This window comes from Populus nigra, chromosome 5 (assembly GCF_951802175.1).
Source record: "Populus nigra chromosome 5, ddPopNigr1.1, whole genome shotgun sequence".
Taxonomy (NCBI): domain Eukaryota; kingdom Viridiplantae; phylum Streptophyta; class Magnoliopsida; order Malpighiales; family Salicaceae; genus Populus; species Populus nigra.
In genome coordinates this window covers 20,576,673-20,589,265 of record NC_084856.1, presented here as the reverse complement: position 1 = coordinate 20,589,265, position 12,593 = coordinate 20,576,673, and the positions used below count along the sequence as shown (strand labels likewise).

The window sequence follows — 12,593 nt, the reverse complement described above, 5'->3', positions numbered from 1 at the left end:
GGCATTCCATTTTAAATTTGTCAAGACAGTAAGGTACTCTTCTCTTTCTGTTTGATTCTGTCTCTATAAGTTTTTACTTTTCAAATATTCTTTTCTGTGTCTCTACACGACCAATATAATACTTTGCTCTTTCAATCTTGTATTACTTCAATAAAAAAATAAAATGAAAAATGAAGGCAAAAGATTTCATATTGAACAATATATGGGAATTGGCCAAAGTATATTTTCTTGGTAGTGATTGTTGTGGTAGCATTTGAAGATGCCTAGAAATGTGAAATGGGGATGAGGGGGCATATAATGCATACCATTTGCTTTGTTATTTGATTTCAAAGGTGGGGTTTTGCTATGTTTTAAGGGGCAATTCAAGTATTGGGTTTGATATAGCTAAAGGTGTTTGATGAAGAGGATCACAGAAATTTTACTTCTAATTTGCTTGGCTTGTGCTTTGTCATCAAATTAGCATTTTTTTTTTTGCTGAAATTCGAGACAGTCTTTGAAATTTTTACTTCATGTTTCTGTTAAGATATGTGATTGATTTTATACTGGAATTGGATAATGTTTTTTAATGGAGGCAATAGTAAAATAGTTCTCCCTGTAAGCTGGTAAATAAAATTTGCATAGAAGGGCATATCGAGACAGCATTGCATATTCAAATTTATGAGAAACTATAAACAAAGGACAAGAACAAAAGCACATTTTAAAAATAAGGACTATTTGACTCCGGACTCCGAGTACCCTTGTAATATTAAAATCTAAATGAGAAGTTACAGAGGCACATGGAGAATACGAGGCTTAACTTCTCGAAACTGTCGCAATGGATTGTGTCTCGCTTCCCTTCCAAAACTTTTGCAGTTTTATCATGTCTTTTGGTGGGGACGGAGACGCCTTGTTATAAAATGCATCTGGTGGTTGGTATTGACGTATTGTGCCAAGCCACCAAACTTAGCAGCAAAATTCCGAAATGAGAGTTCATGCTGTGGCATATACCATCAATTAGATTTCTTTTTTGATTCAAGTGTCAAATATATTTTTTATGCCTCTAGGATGCCTGTAGAAAATAAGTTGTTGAGCATGTGGGATCTTTAAACTGTGGATAGTGTAAAATTGATAGTAGCATGGAAGATAATAAAATTGATAAATATGGTTAAAGTTACTGACCATAGAAGCCATGACAGCTTTATTTTTTTCAAGTAGTCACCTTGAATATTTTTTATGATGATCTCCGCTGCAGACCAGAATAAAATTCAGATTCGAAGTTTCTTCTGTTGTTTCCTTGCTTAATATGTTATGCAATTAGTTTCCTTTATGGTCCTTTTTCTTCTGTGGCACCATATATTTTAGACAGTGAATGTTCTATGTAGTGCGAGAGTTGCATGAGGACTATAAGTCGAAGAACTGGAATACTAAGTTGCATGTTAATCATATTCTTACACATACTCATGCATTCTTAGAAGCGCGCGCGCATGGCCATGTATATCATAGGAACAAAGAAAATAGAATAGCTAAACAAGTATTATAAATAATGATAGGGGAAACTTTTGGGGTAAAGGTCATTGGTTTGAAATTACTATTCTCAAAATCAACAGATAATTTGTAATTCCACTAGACCTTGCTTTCCATCTCTCTAAAACTCCACTCTGTAGTTTACCATTTGATGGACTGTTCATGTGCATGCTCACAACAGTGCATGGCGAACACTTTAAATCGTGTCTCCATGTCAGTTCATGCATGTACATAAGTGTATATCGAGAGTGTTTGGAAACGCCGGTTGGCCCGTGTTTCCAAAAAATTCAATTTTTTTTTGCTAAAAATTAATATATATTGTTTTATGTTTTGGATTGTTTTGATATGCTGAACTCAAAAATAATTTTTTAAAAATAAAAAAAAACATTTTGATGCATTTCGAAATGAAAAACACTTTATAAAGCAACTGCAACCACACTCCCAAACAGTCCTGCACGTGCTCAAATATCATGTCAGCTACTTTGTATTCTGATTTTTGTTCATTAACCTGTTGTGTGAGTAACTTGTGCTTCAGTACAATTAAGCTACATCTTAGTATGATTTGTAAAGAAACGGGGCATATATTATCATGCATGGTGCTCTAGTCGTCCTCTCTTGTACCAGCAATGACTTCGAAGTTATTAAACCTTTGAAATGAGAATGGTTTCTTCTTGGATAGAATTTTCACAATCCATCTATGAGAATGTAGTGGTCTCTGCCAATAAATCTATGAGTTCCCATTTTGGAAAGAGCCTGAGTTAAATGACTTGATAGTTATTTCTCTCAATCAAATCCTAGGCTGAAAGGTCTCTTTTTGACCTAGCATTGCAGCCTCAGTGATGGAGGTTCCTTTAAAGTCTTTTTATCTGATTTTCTATTGGTGTGCCTGTGACAACACATAGAAGCAATAAAAGATGAGAGTTAAATTAGAACAAGAACTTTCTCATGAATCGGGAATTCCATGCAGAATATAAAGATATAAATGCAATGGCTAGATTCAGCATTTCCAGAAATTTGATTCTACATATTCTATAAAAGAAACTGCTCACAATAATCTTTGAAATCTAAATTTATATAAAACTTTCTTGTCAAATCTTTCAGCGGGGGTGTGTAAGAGAGAAGGACAAATGATTGGTGGCTACATGTTTTTAGGATCCATAAGCTGCTTGGAAGAAACTGGAATGCACTTCACAAGACAACCAATTGGCCAAGACAGAACTGCAATGCCAATGCAGGCACCCCACTGTTCCCAATTCAACCTCTCAGTGCTGGCAAACTTCTTCAGAAGCTCCACCATGATCACTTGAAGAATTATCGTAACTCCAATGATTGCCAAAAATAACTTGTTCTTATGTATCCCCTTGAATATGTTCTTCTTTTCCAGCTTCCTTGCATTGAACTCGTTAAACACTTGGCAGAGGACAAAAGTGTTGAAGATGAGGGTGTTCTTAATTTTTTCATCCACACCAAATATGGCCTTTCCCTTGAATTGCAGAGTCAGTAAAATGGAAACCTGATACAGAGCCTGAGCAAGGAGGTTCCTCCACATGATTTTGGTAATAAGTGGCTCTGATCGACCCACAGGTGTCCTTGCCATGAGATCAATGGTGGGTTGCTCGGTAGCTAGGGCTAGTGCTCCCAAGGTGTCCATTATGAGATTAACCCACAGCAGCTGGACTGCAGTTAGAGGGACTTTACCAGAAGAAATAGCTGCAACGAAGTTGATGGCTAGGGCAGCGACATTAACAGTGAGCTGAAATTGAATGAACTTCTGAATGTTGTTGTAGACACATCTCCCCCACCTCAACACAGTTACCACTGAGCTGAAGTTATCGTCCAATATGACAATGTCTGAGCTCTCCTTTGCCACCTCAGTCCCTTGAATTCCCATGGAGAGCCCAATATCTGCTTCCTTTAGAGCGGGGGCATCATTTGTGCCATCACCAGTGACTGCTACCACATGGCCTTTCTCCTTTAAACACTGTACCATCAGAAGCTTGTCAAACGGGGATGATCTTGCCATCACCTGGATATTGTCAATCATGGCCATTCTCTCTTCAGGTGAGTAGTTTCTGAATTGCACACCTTCTACTACAGCACCATTCTCCATGTCTTGTTCCGGACTGAGAATCCCACATTCAATAGCTATAGCTCTCGCTGTATGCACATTGTCGCCGGTTATCATTTTAACATTCACTCCTGCATTCTTACATGATTCTACCGCTGTTCTAACTCCTGGTCGGCATGGGTCTTTCAATCCAACAAAGCCCAACAAGCTCAGCCCCCTTTCTTGAAGCTTCTCAGAGGCCTGCCCATTGTCTTCTGCAACTTTTTTGTGGGCAAAAGCAATGCATCGTAGGCTTTTGGATGCCATACTCTGAATTATGGCCCCAAGCTGCACTTTCTCTTCCTCATTCAAGCTTTTTAGTTCTCCATTTCTGACATAATAATTTGAACACATGGCTAGTATCATCTCAGCAGCTCCCTTCCAGTGCGTGTGAATTGTCTTCTCATTGTTTTTCCTCATCAATACTCCGCTTCTCTTTTTCTCAGAATTAAAGGTTTCTACGTGTATTATCTCACATTTTTCCTTTGTTTCATTGATATTCATTCCCAAATCCAAGAGAGCCCAAGAAAGTATTGCCTTTTCAGTTGGACTACCAGTAATTTCAGGAACTAAAGTAGCATGTGATTTGTCAACAGTACCTGTTGTGTTTAAAGCAACTCCTTCTTGTAGTAACTGATAGACCTCTGATTCTATTTCAGTTAAAGAATCACCATCAGTTGTCTCTTTCCCAAGCCAAAATTCTGTAACCTTCATCTGGTTCAAAGTAAGAGTGCCTGTTTTGTCTGTGCAGATTATTGTGGCTGAACCCATTGTTTCACAAGCAGAGAGTTTACGAACCATGGCATTATCTTTCATCATTCTCTTCATAGAGTAAGCCAGAGTTAGAGTTACAGCTAGTGGCAGACCTTCCGGAATTGCCACCACGACAATAGTCACGGCTGCAGCAATAATGCCCACAACTGAATCCAGCACATCACTGAACTTTGTCTGGCTCCCAATGTATTCTTTGCGACCATTGTCATCTCTAGTGTTTCCTGTAAAGTACCTTATCATCAGAACCGCAAGAACAAGGACGGCGACTGTCAATCCAACCTTCCCTATAGAAGAAGTGAGCTTGTTGAGGCGGGCTTGCAATGGAGTTTGCTCATCCAAATCATGACATATTGAACTCATCATCTCACCCCATGCTGTATTCATGCCAACAGATGTAACAACCATGAAACCAAAGCCATCAGTCACCTTTGTACCAGAGAGCAAGAAAGGGTTGTTCTTGCCATTCACCTCAACATGGTCGCTTTCACCAGTCATGCTAGATTCGTCCACCTTCAAAGAATAACCATTCAAGAACATCCCGTCAGCAGGTATCTGGTCCCCTATCTTCAAAGACACCACATCCCCCACCACCACGTCAAAAATTGATAAATGATGGTGCCTTCCATCTCTCACTACTTGCACGTTTATATTGTTGCTCTCGTCAGATAACTTCTCAAATTGCTTGGATTGCTTGAAATTGCTGACAGAGGAGACAGCAATAACAAGAATTATAGCAACAATAATGCTTCCTCCATCATACCATCCTTCTTTCAGGCCATGCTGTTTGATACCAAATCCCAGAGACATGATAGCACAGACCAAAAGAATAATTATGGTCATGTCCTTGAATGCTTCAACAACAAAGCTTAGAAAGCTTTTCGCAGGAGGCTTCTTAAACCTATTTGCACCAAAAACATCCCTTCTATGCGCAACACCAGCCTCCTTTGCACCATTCTTGACATCAGTTTCTAGAATTGTGGTGGCAACTTGTGTAACTCCTCCCAGTTGTTTCAAAGATTCAAGGTTCTTTCCTTTCACCATATCTGCGAGTGTTCTCTGATCAACATTAATCAGAGAAACAAGGTCCTCACCCGGGGTATCATCACGAACGTCAAGAGCAATGTAGGAGAGGGAACGCAAGATCTTGGTCTGACTCCCAAGAGCCGTCTTGGACAAAGAACCAAGAAGCCTCGTGAAGTATATGGCCGTGTAAGCCATCCTCCATCTTCTCTGATTGCGTTTTGACTCCGGTAAGAGATTTTCTCCATCAAGGACGATTTTGTCTCCAGTTTTTCGAGATCTCATAGTCATGACTACTTGTATAGGAAAACAAGCTCAACAAGCTAGAGACACAGGTTATTTTCCTTCTTGGAGAATAACGAAAACGACAGGTTGAAAAGGACTCAAAAGAGTTTGTAAACAGCCTCTAGGGTTTTTGCTTTTGTTTTTGTTTTTGAAGGAACAGTCGCAAAGATTTGAAGGATGATAGAGACTGCTGGATGGTGTTCGCTTTATAGTAGAGGAGAAGCATAAATGTGCGATTCGCAGGAAGCTGCACTGTAATTTCCATGAATCTACCGTGTAGGTTCCAAACACGTTTTACGAAAATTCAATTTTTAAAAAAATTAATTTTTTTTATGTATTTTTAGATTGTTAATGTTATAAATACATTTTATAAAATAAAAAATATATATTATTTTAATATATTTTCAAATAAAAAATACAAGTAAAACATCTATTCGCTTCAGGTTTGTTGACTGATTTCTTCCTATTAAGGACTTCCTTGAGAGGAAATTAAAGACTATCCTTTTATTTTCCTTTTGTATTTATTGCATTATGGCCATATTAATCGTACTTAAAACCATCAATTTCCTGGAAGTTGCATTTTTATGAGAAGATAAATGATGCAGTAGAAGGCATTGGTTTATGTAACCACGTCAGAGTTGTTTTTTAAAATATTTTTTTATTTAAAAATATATTAAAATAATATTTTTTATTTTTTAAAATTTATTTTTTATATTAACTTATTAAAATTATTTTAAATTATTTTAAAAATTAATTTAAAACAAAAAAATAAAAAAAATCTCAAAAGTGCTTTTTGAAAGGGTAAAAAACACAACCTAGGTGGCATTTGCTTATTGGCTTGTTATTAAATGAGACGTTTTGTGAAAAATAATAATTAATAGTATAAAAATATATGATTTTCTTTAAATAGAACAGTAAATGAATATCCAAAAAAAAAAATCAAAGAAAAGAATCATAAATAATTTTAAGCAAAATTGTAAAGAGAAGGGGGAAATTATAATATTGAATCGCTCAACCAAAAAGGCAAAAAATAGCACGAAATTGTTTCTTGGTCCAATAATTACCATTTTTTCACAGAATAATATCATTTTCATGCGATTTTCCAAGCAACTTCCAATCACAAAATTGATGAAAGATTCTGTACGTGGTTGTTACTTGTTTTCTAATTATAGAACGATTTTATACTCGTTTTGGTTTTACAACTCATCATTTCCAATCAATTAATTGATAAAAACAATTATAATAGCTAGCTTTTTTTTAGCAAATAAATTCATTTTTTCCCCTACAAATATAAATTTTTTTTATGAGTGGTCAAAGAACTATTTAATCAAAAAAGTTAAGATTTAGAATAAGGTTTCAAAATAATAACCTTGTATTTAATTTAATTAAATAGAATGAAGGTGATGAGATTTAGAAATTTGTTAAAATCTGAAATCGAAGTTCCTAAATGTTTTTTTTTTTTATTTTCATACTTACATCATCTATTGTTTTTTCTTCCTGAGAAATTTCTTACTTTTCCTCTCGATCTTCCTTTCAGAATCTTAAGCAAGCAAGAGGAAAGTGAAATGGGTATTTTATGTAGGAATCGGATTCCCTTCCCTTTTCAATCCTTCTCGCATATCAACTGTGGAAAATATGTAAGAGCATATATATATATATATATATATATATATATATATAACCTAGTTGGTAGCATCCCTTTAAGAAAGATTCGTCCATCACCCTCGCTCTATATATATACTCAGTGATGGTTATTGGATTATTAGATTAATTCTTGGATTATTGATGATTTAACTAGGATTAGTTAGTTTTTATTAAACTAATATTAGTTTTTTTTTAAATAATTAATTAACATTAATTAATCAAGTTTAATTGAGTCAATAATGTTTTTGTCAAATAAAGATAGGCTTAGTGACCATGGCAGTCCACGAAGATGGAAATTCAGTAGGAAAGGAATAATATTGAAGTCACCAAACTTGTACGTTTTGAGCGTGTTTGGTAGTGTGGTTGCGAGTGCTTTTCAAATAACTTTTCATGTCAAAATGCATGTCAATGATATTTTTTTATTTTTTAAAAATTATTTTTGACATCAGCACATCAAAACGATCCAAAACGTACAAACCATATTAAATTTTAGCAAAAAAAAATTCAAATTTTTTGGGAACGCAGCCGCAGCCGCGTTGCCAAACGCTGTTACACGACGACCATTACATGGTCTAAACTACCGATTCTGTATCAGGTTAAAAAAAATTAATATGAAAAAATTATTTTTAAATATTACTAATATTTTTTTAACAGAAAAAATTTAAATCATGTAAGCATTTATTCGATATAATTTGGTTGACTTTACTGGTTCAAAAACAATCCATACAACATATAAAAATAAATTTGGACTAAATAAAATTTGAAGATGATATCTTTTTTTAATATTAAAATAACAATATATTAAATTGAACTTGGACAACTCGGGTTAAAGTGTCAAATTCATGATCCGGGTTATAAAACTATAATAATCTTATGAAAAACAAATCAAAATAAATTATTAAGTTTAATTTTTCATCAACTCAATATTAAATTAAATGATAAAAATAAAAATAAAATCAATTAAAAAAACACAAAATATTCCAACCAATCACTTCAAAATCTACCTTTGAACAACGTATCACAAAACTGCACCAGAGAAATTGAACCAAAAAGCACGCAAGTTATACCAAATGATGGTATGAGAAATTACCAACCCAAATAATGTCACGAGAAACCACTAAAGGAGAGCTTGCAACCAGAAAAAAGCATATAAAAACATGGCGGGGAAGTGCACGGAGAGCAGACCTCAGAGGCACGACCATGTTACGTTAAAAACAAGAATTGAAAAGCAGCATAACACAACCCATGGCACGGACGGACACAAAGTCATTATATGTATTGGTTGTTTGCGACCGGTGTTTCAGTCAATTTCCTGCCCATGACTTGGATGGACTAATTTGTCCGAGCGGTGTCCACGCCATGGACCTTTCCATTTTTTCTAACTATAGTTTTGCATATATAGTTGAATTATGCAGATCAGGCTGCAATATCTGTCTAATCCATACATACATACATACATATATATATCATCTTGTACATAGAATCATATCATAAATATTTGCTCAAACAGATATCATCTTGTACATAGAATCATATATATCATAAATATTTGCTCAAACAGCCAGCATTATTCTCACAAATTCCTCGTAGCTAACCTGACCATCTCCATCCAAGTCAGCCTCTCGGATCATCTGCTCTAACTCTTCATCTGTCAATTGCTCTCCTAGATTGATCATTACATGCCTCAACTGCATGAAAAAGGTAAAAACATTGAAATCTTAATTAGATAACGTGGTAAGACATGGTTGTAGGGAGTTGTTGACATTATCAAACAGGACTTCTTGAAATTTTATCTATTCTTCTTAGTTAAGTTGATTGGTAGTTGTTATTTGGTAAATTAAGATGATTGATATCTATAAAAAGTTTTCTTTGATAAATTTAAAGGTTTTTAGATGTTTAAGTGAACATATTTTTAGAGAAAAAAAAAACAATAATATTTTAGAAAGAGATGTTTTGAAAATGTATATATAATAGAGAATGAAGATTATGAACCTTGAGGTTGAAGGATTTATGGATATTTTATAGCTAATGAATCTTGTTATATTATATATATAGTGAAAGGACTGAAGAGTTATTTTATCTTGATAGTATTAATAAAAGATAAATATTCCTTACACAAACATCACGATGAATAAATATCTATAACATAATATTAATGATTATAAAAATATGGTAGGCTATTGAAATATTTTTTATACACATAAGAGTGTAGAAAAAGTAAAATTCAAAATATATTGAGATTACTCATAGGGTATGAGCTCTTCCTTTAGGTTAAATTAACTCATGGAAATTTGGCTTAGACTCAATATTGTTTTGAGATCATGAATTTTTTTTATTTTCATAAGTTTTTTGGACTTGAAAAATTTGAGTTTATTACAAATAATTTTTTAAAAAAGTTTTATTCAGCCATGTGACAAAATACCATGGAGTAAAGTGAAATTTTCATCTCTCTCTCTCTCTCTCTCTCTCTCTCTCTCTCTCTCTCTCTCTCTCTCTCTCTCTCTCTCTCTCTCTCTCTCTCTCTCTCTCACACACACACACACACACACACTCTATATATATATATATATATATATATAATTAATAAGAATTTGTGTTTTTTTAGAATGTACGTACGTGGACTCCTTAACGAGGACGATTTTTGTTGTTGTTGTGCTATTAGTATGAGACAGCATAGGCTTTAATTAAAGAGTCCAAATGATAGTGTGTTATATGATGAATAAATAAAACATTACCAATTTTCAACAAATATTAATTATTCCATTGCATTTGAGAAATATTATTTTATTTTAGAAAAAAAACATTGTGGAGGATTCACTCAACCAAGAAGGAGGTCACTAGCATAAAAATTTAAGATTTTAAATTGAATATAATACCCATCATCATTATACGTCAATCATGGTGACTAGGCCTCCGAAATAAACCCATGTAGGCCTATATATATATATATATATATATATATATATATATATATATATATAGTGAAGTCAGCGATAGAAAATCAAACCTCATTAGGTGAAATGTAGCCATCTTGATCCTTGTCAAAAACCTTGAAAGCCTCTTTCAGTTCCTCAGCTGCATCATTTTCCTACAAACGTATAATTCAGGCCGACAGTTCTTTAATTATAGGAGGGAAAATAAATGTGCTTCTCGTTGACTTTGGCAAGGTTTGACAAATTGAACAGGGATATATATATATATATATATATATATATATATATATATATATATATATATATAAAATGCATTACCCTCATTTTTCTTGCCATTAGATTCAAGAACTCCCCAAATTCTATGGTTCCATTGCCATCAACATCAACTTCACTGATCATAATATGTAACTCTTCGTCTGTGGCACTGTCGTCCAGAGATTTGATTACAGTGGCTAGTTCCTCGAAGGTAATGCACCCTGACAATTATATATCAGAAGTCAGCAGAGTAGATGATCTCTAGGCTGTTTATTTAGTTGATCCAGCCGAGTTTGACCAGATTAAATGAATCACTAATTAAAAACCTGATCGGGTTAATCGAGATTCACAAGGTTAATATTTATTTATTTTTTTGTTCAACTGGAAATCTTTCCTGCATCAGACGTAAACCCACTAGCTAGACTGAACCATCTTTATTAACTATGGTTTTATATAAACCAGGCATGCATTTGCTATTTAAATTAGCTAGGGGTATATTTTTCCTTTTCTTTTCAGTTTTATATCAAGTATATATTAATACCAAATCAACTAATTAAGAAGAATATAGCTCACAAAATAGACTTCAATAATCACGTATAATCACCATTAAGCTTGCCTTGATCATTCTGTGATAACTAACTTGGAGAAAGTGTAAACAAAGGAGGATAATTAAGGGAGAAAACTTTATTTGCAGAGTAGGAGTAATCTGACTATAACAAATGAAGCTACAAGCAACAAACGCATGAAAAGAAAAATCAAGAAGAAGAAGAAGAGGGCATAGCAGAATAGCACAGACAAACGAGTAGCTGTACGTATACGTACCATCTCCATCCTTGTCAAATAGACAGAAGGCTTCCTGGAACTCAGCAGTTTGCTCTTCCGTCAACACATCTACCATGGCTGGTTTTTCCTATGAGATTAAACGACTCTCTTGATTTCTTAGACACACACACACGCAGAGGATTTATAAGAATGGATGCTTAGACTACAATGTTTTCTCAGAGCTACGTGCTTTACCCGTATATATGCAAGACTCTGAAAGCTATTAATTTGGTATGAACAGCTTGCCCATATACATGTCATATAAAGAAAAATCATAGTCAAACATGATTAATGAAAGTGGGAAAAAAAACCCTATTTTCATAATGTTCACGAGTATTCTGCAACTTGGTTTCCAAAGATTTGATCTATCTACGATGCAGAATCAATCTTGAGTAATGGTGACGGTGGAGATTTATAATTTTGGTCTGGTCTTGCCATTGTGCTGACCTTGACCGTTGATTATTTCGATTGATTTCTTTAACTGCTATCTTCAGTGCGTGTGGGGACGGAGGAAATTTTATACGTGACAGAAATTTCGAATAAAAAATTCCTGTATTTTCACATTATTATTTGCGTCCACGTAAGTGGATACATGTAGGATTATAATAAGTGGTTCTCTACCTCAGGTGTCGTACTTTGGAGTACTTGTGTACTTGGATGTTAGAAAGAATATTAGTGTTGTTTTATTTGCTTATTTTAAAAATAAAACATAGAGCCAGCTCCTCGTAAAAGTCTTGACTTTCTATTTTTTTTATTATTTTAATTTGTTATATAAAAAATAAATATAAAAATATTATTTTAATATATTTTAAATGAAATTAAGTAGTAAATTGCATAGTTTTGAAATTCGACCCGCCCGACAGGTCAATCCGGGACTGGAACTAGGCCAGGTTGATGAAAATAGAAAATATTATGATCTGGCGTGACCTGGCCGACTCGGCGGGTTGACTCAGTGACCCGATTGATCCTGCAAAAACCGGTCAAAACCTATTAATTTGTTTTTTTACTAAAATAATATTGTTTTGATTTTTAAATTGCCCCAACTGATTTAATTAAAATCTTATAACCCGGTTAAAATCTAGAATTCGAGTTTTAAACCGGGTTTAAAAACATGAAAAATTGAATGGCAGGATCCAATTATGGATCTCGGGAGAAAATTGAACAGCTTTTAAAGGTCTTTACGCGTTGTATCATGAGGTGTCCCCGCCAAACACAACCGCTGGCCCTATTTGCCCATTCATCTCTAACTT

The 12,593-nt window shown here is 34.3% G+C and overlaps 2 protein-coding genes across 2 annotated transcripts; both read right to left on the bottom strand.

The window, feature by feature from the left end:
* Window positions 1-2,460: 2,460 nt before the first annotated feature.
* Window positions 2,461-5,863, bottom strand: LOC133694354 (putative calcium-transporting ATPase 13, plasma membrane-type). Its single transcript, XM_062115851.1, has one exon. It carries the CDS (start codon window positions 5,693-5,695, stop codon window positions 2,642-2,644), a length of 3,054 nt encoding a protein of 1,017 aa, XP_061971835.1. The 5' UTR covers window positions 5,696-5,863; the 3' UTR covers window positions 2,461-2,641.
* A 2,941-nt stretch (window positions 5,864-8,804) lies between these two features.
* Window positions 8,805-11,589, bottom strand: LOC133693217 (calmodulin-like protein 8). The gene is made up of 4 exons (XM_062114390.1): window positions 11,344-11,589; window positions 10,585-10,742; window positions 10,341-10,421; window positions 8,805-9,021 (listed from the first exon to the last, which is right to left on the bottom strand). Exons 1-4 carry the CDS (start codon window positions 11,417-11,419, stop codon window positions 8,887-8,889), a joined length of 450 nt encoding a protein of 149 aa, XP_061970374.1. The 5' UTR covers window positions 11,420-11,589; the 3' UTR covers window positions 8,805-8,886.
* Between the last annotated feature and the right edge of the window lie 1,004 nt (window positions 11,590-12,593).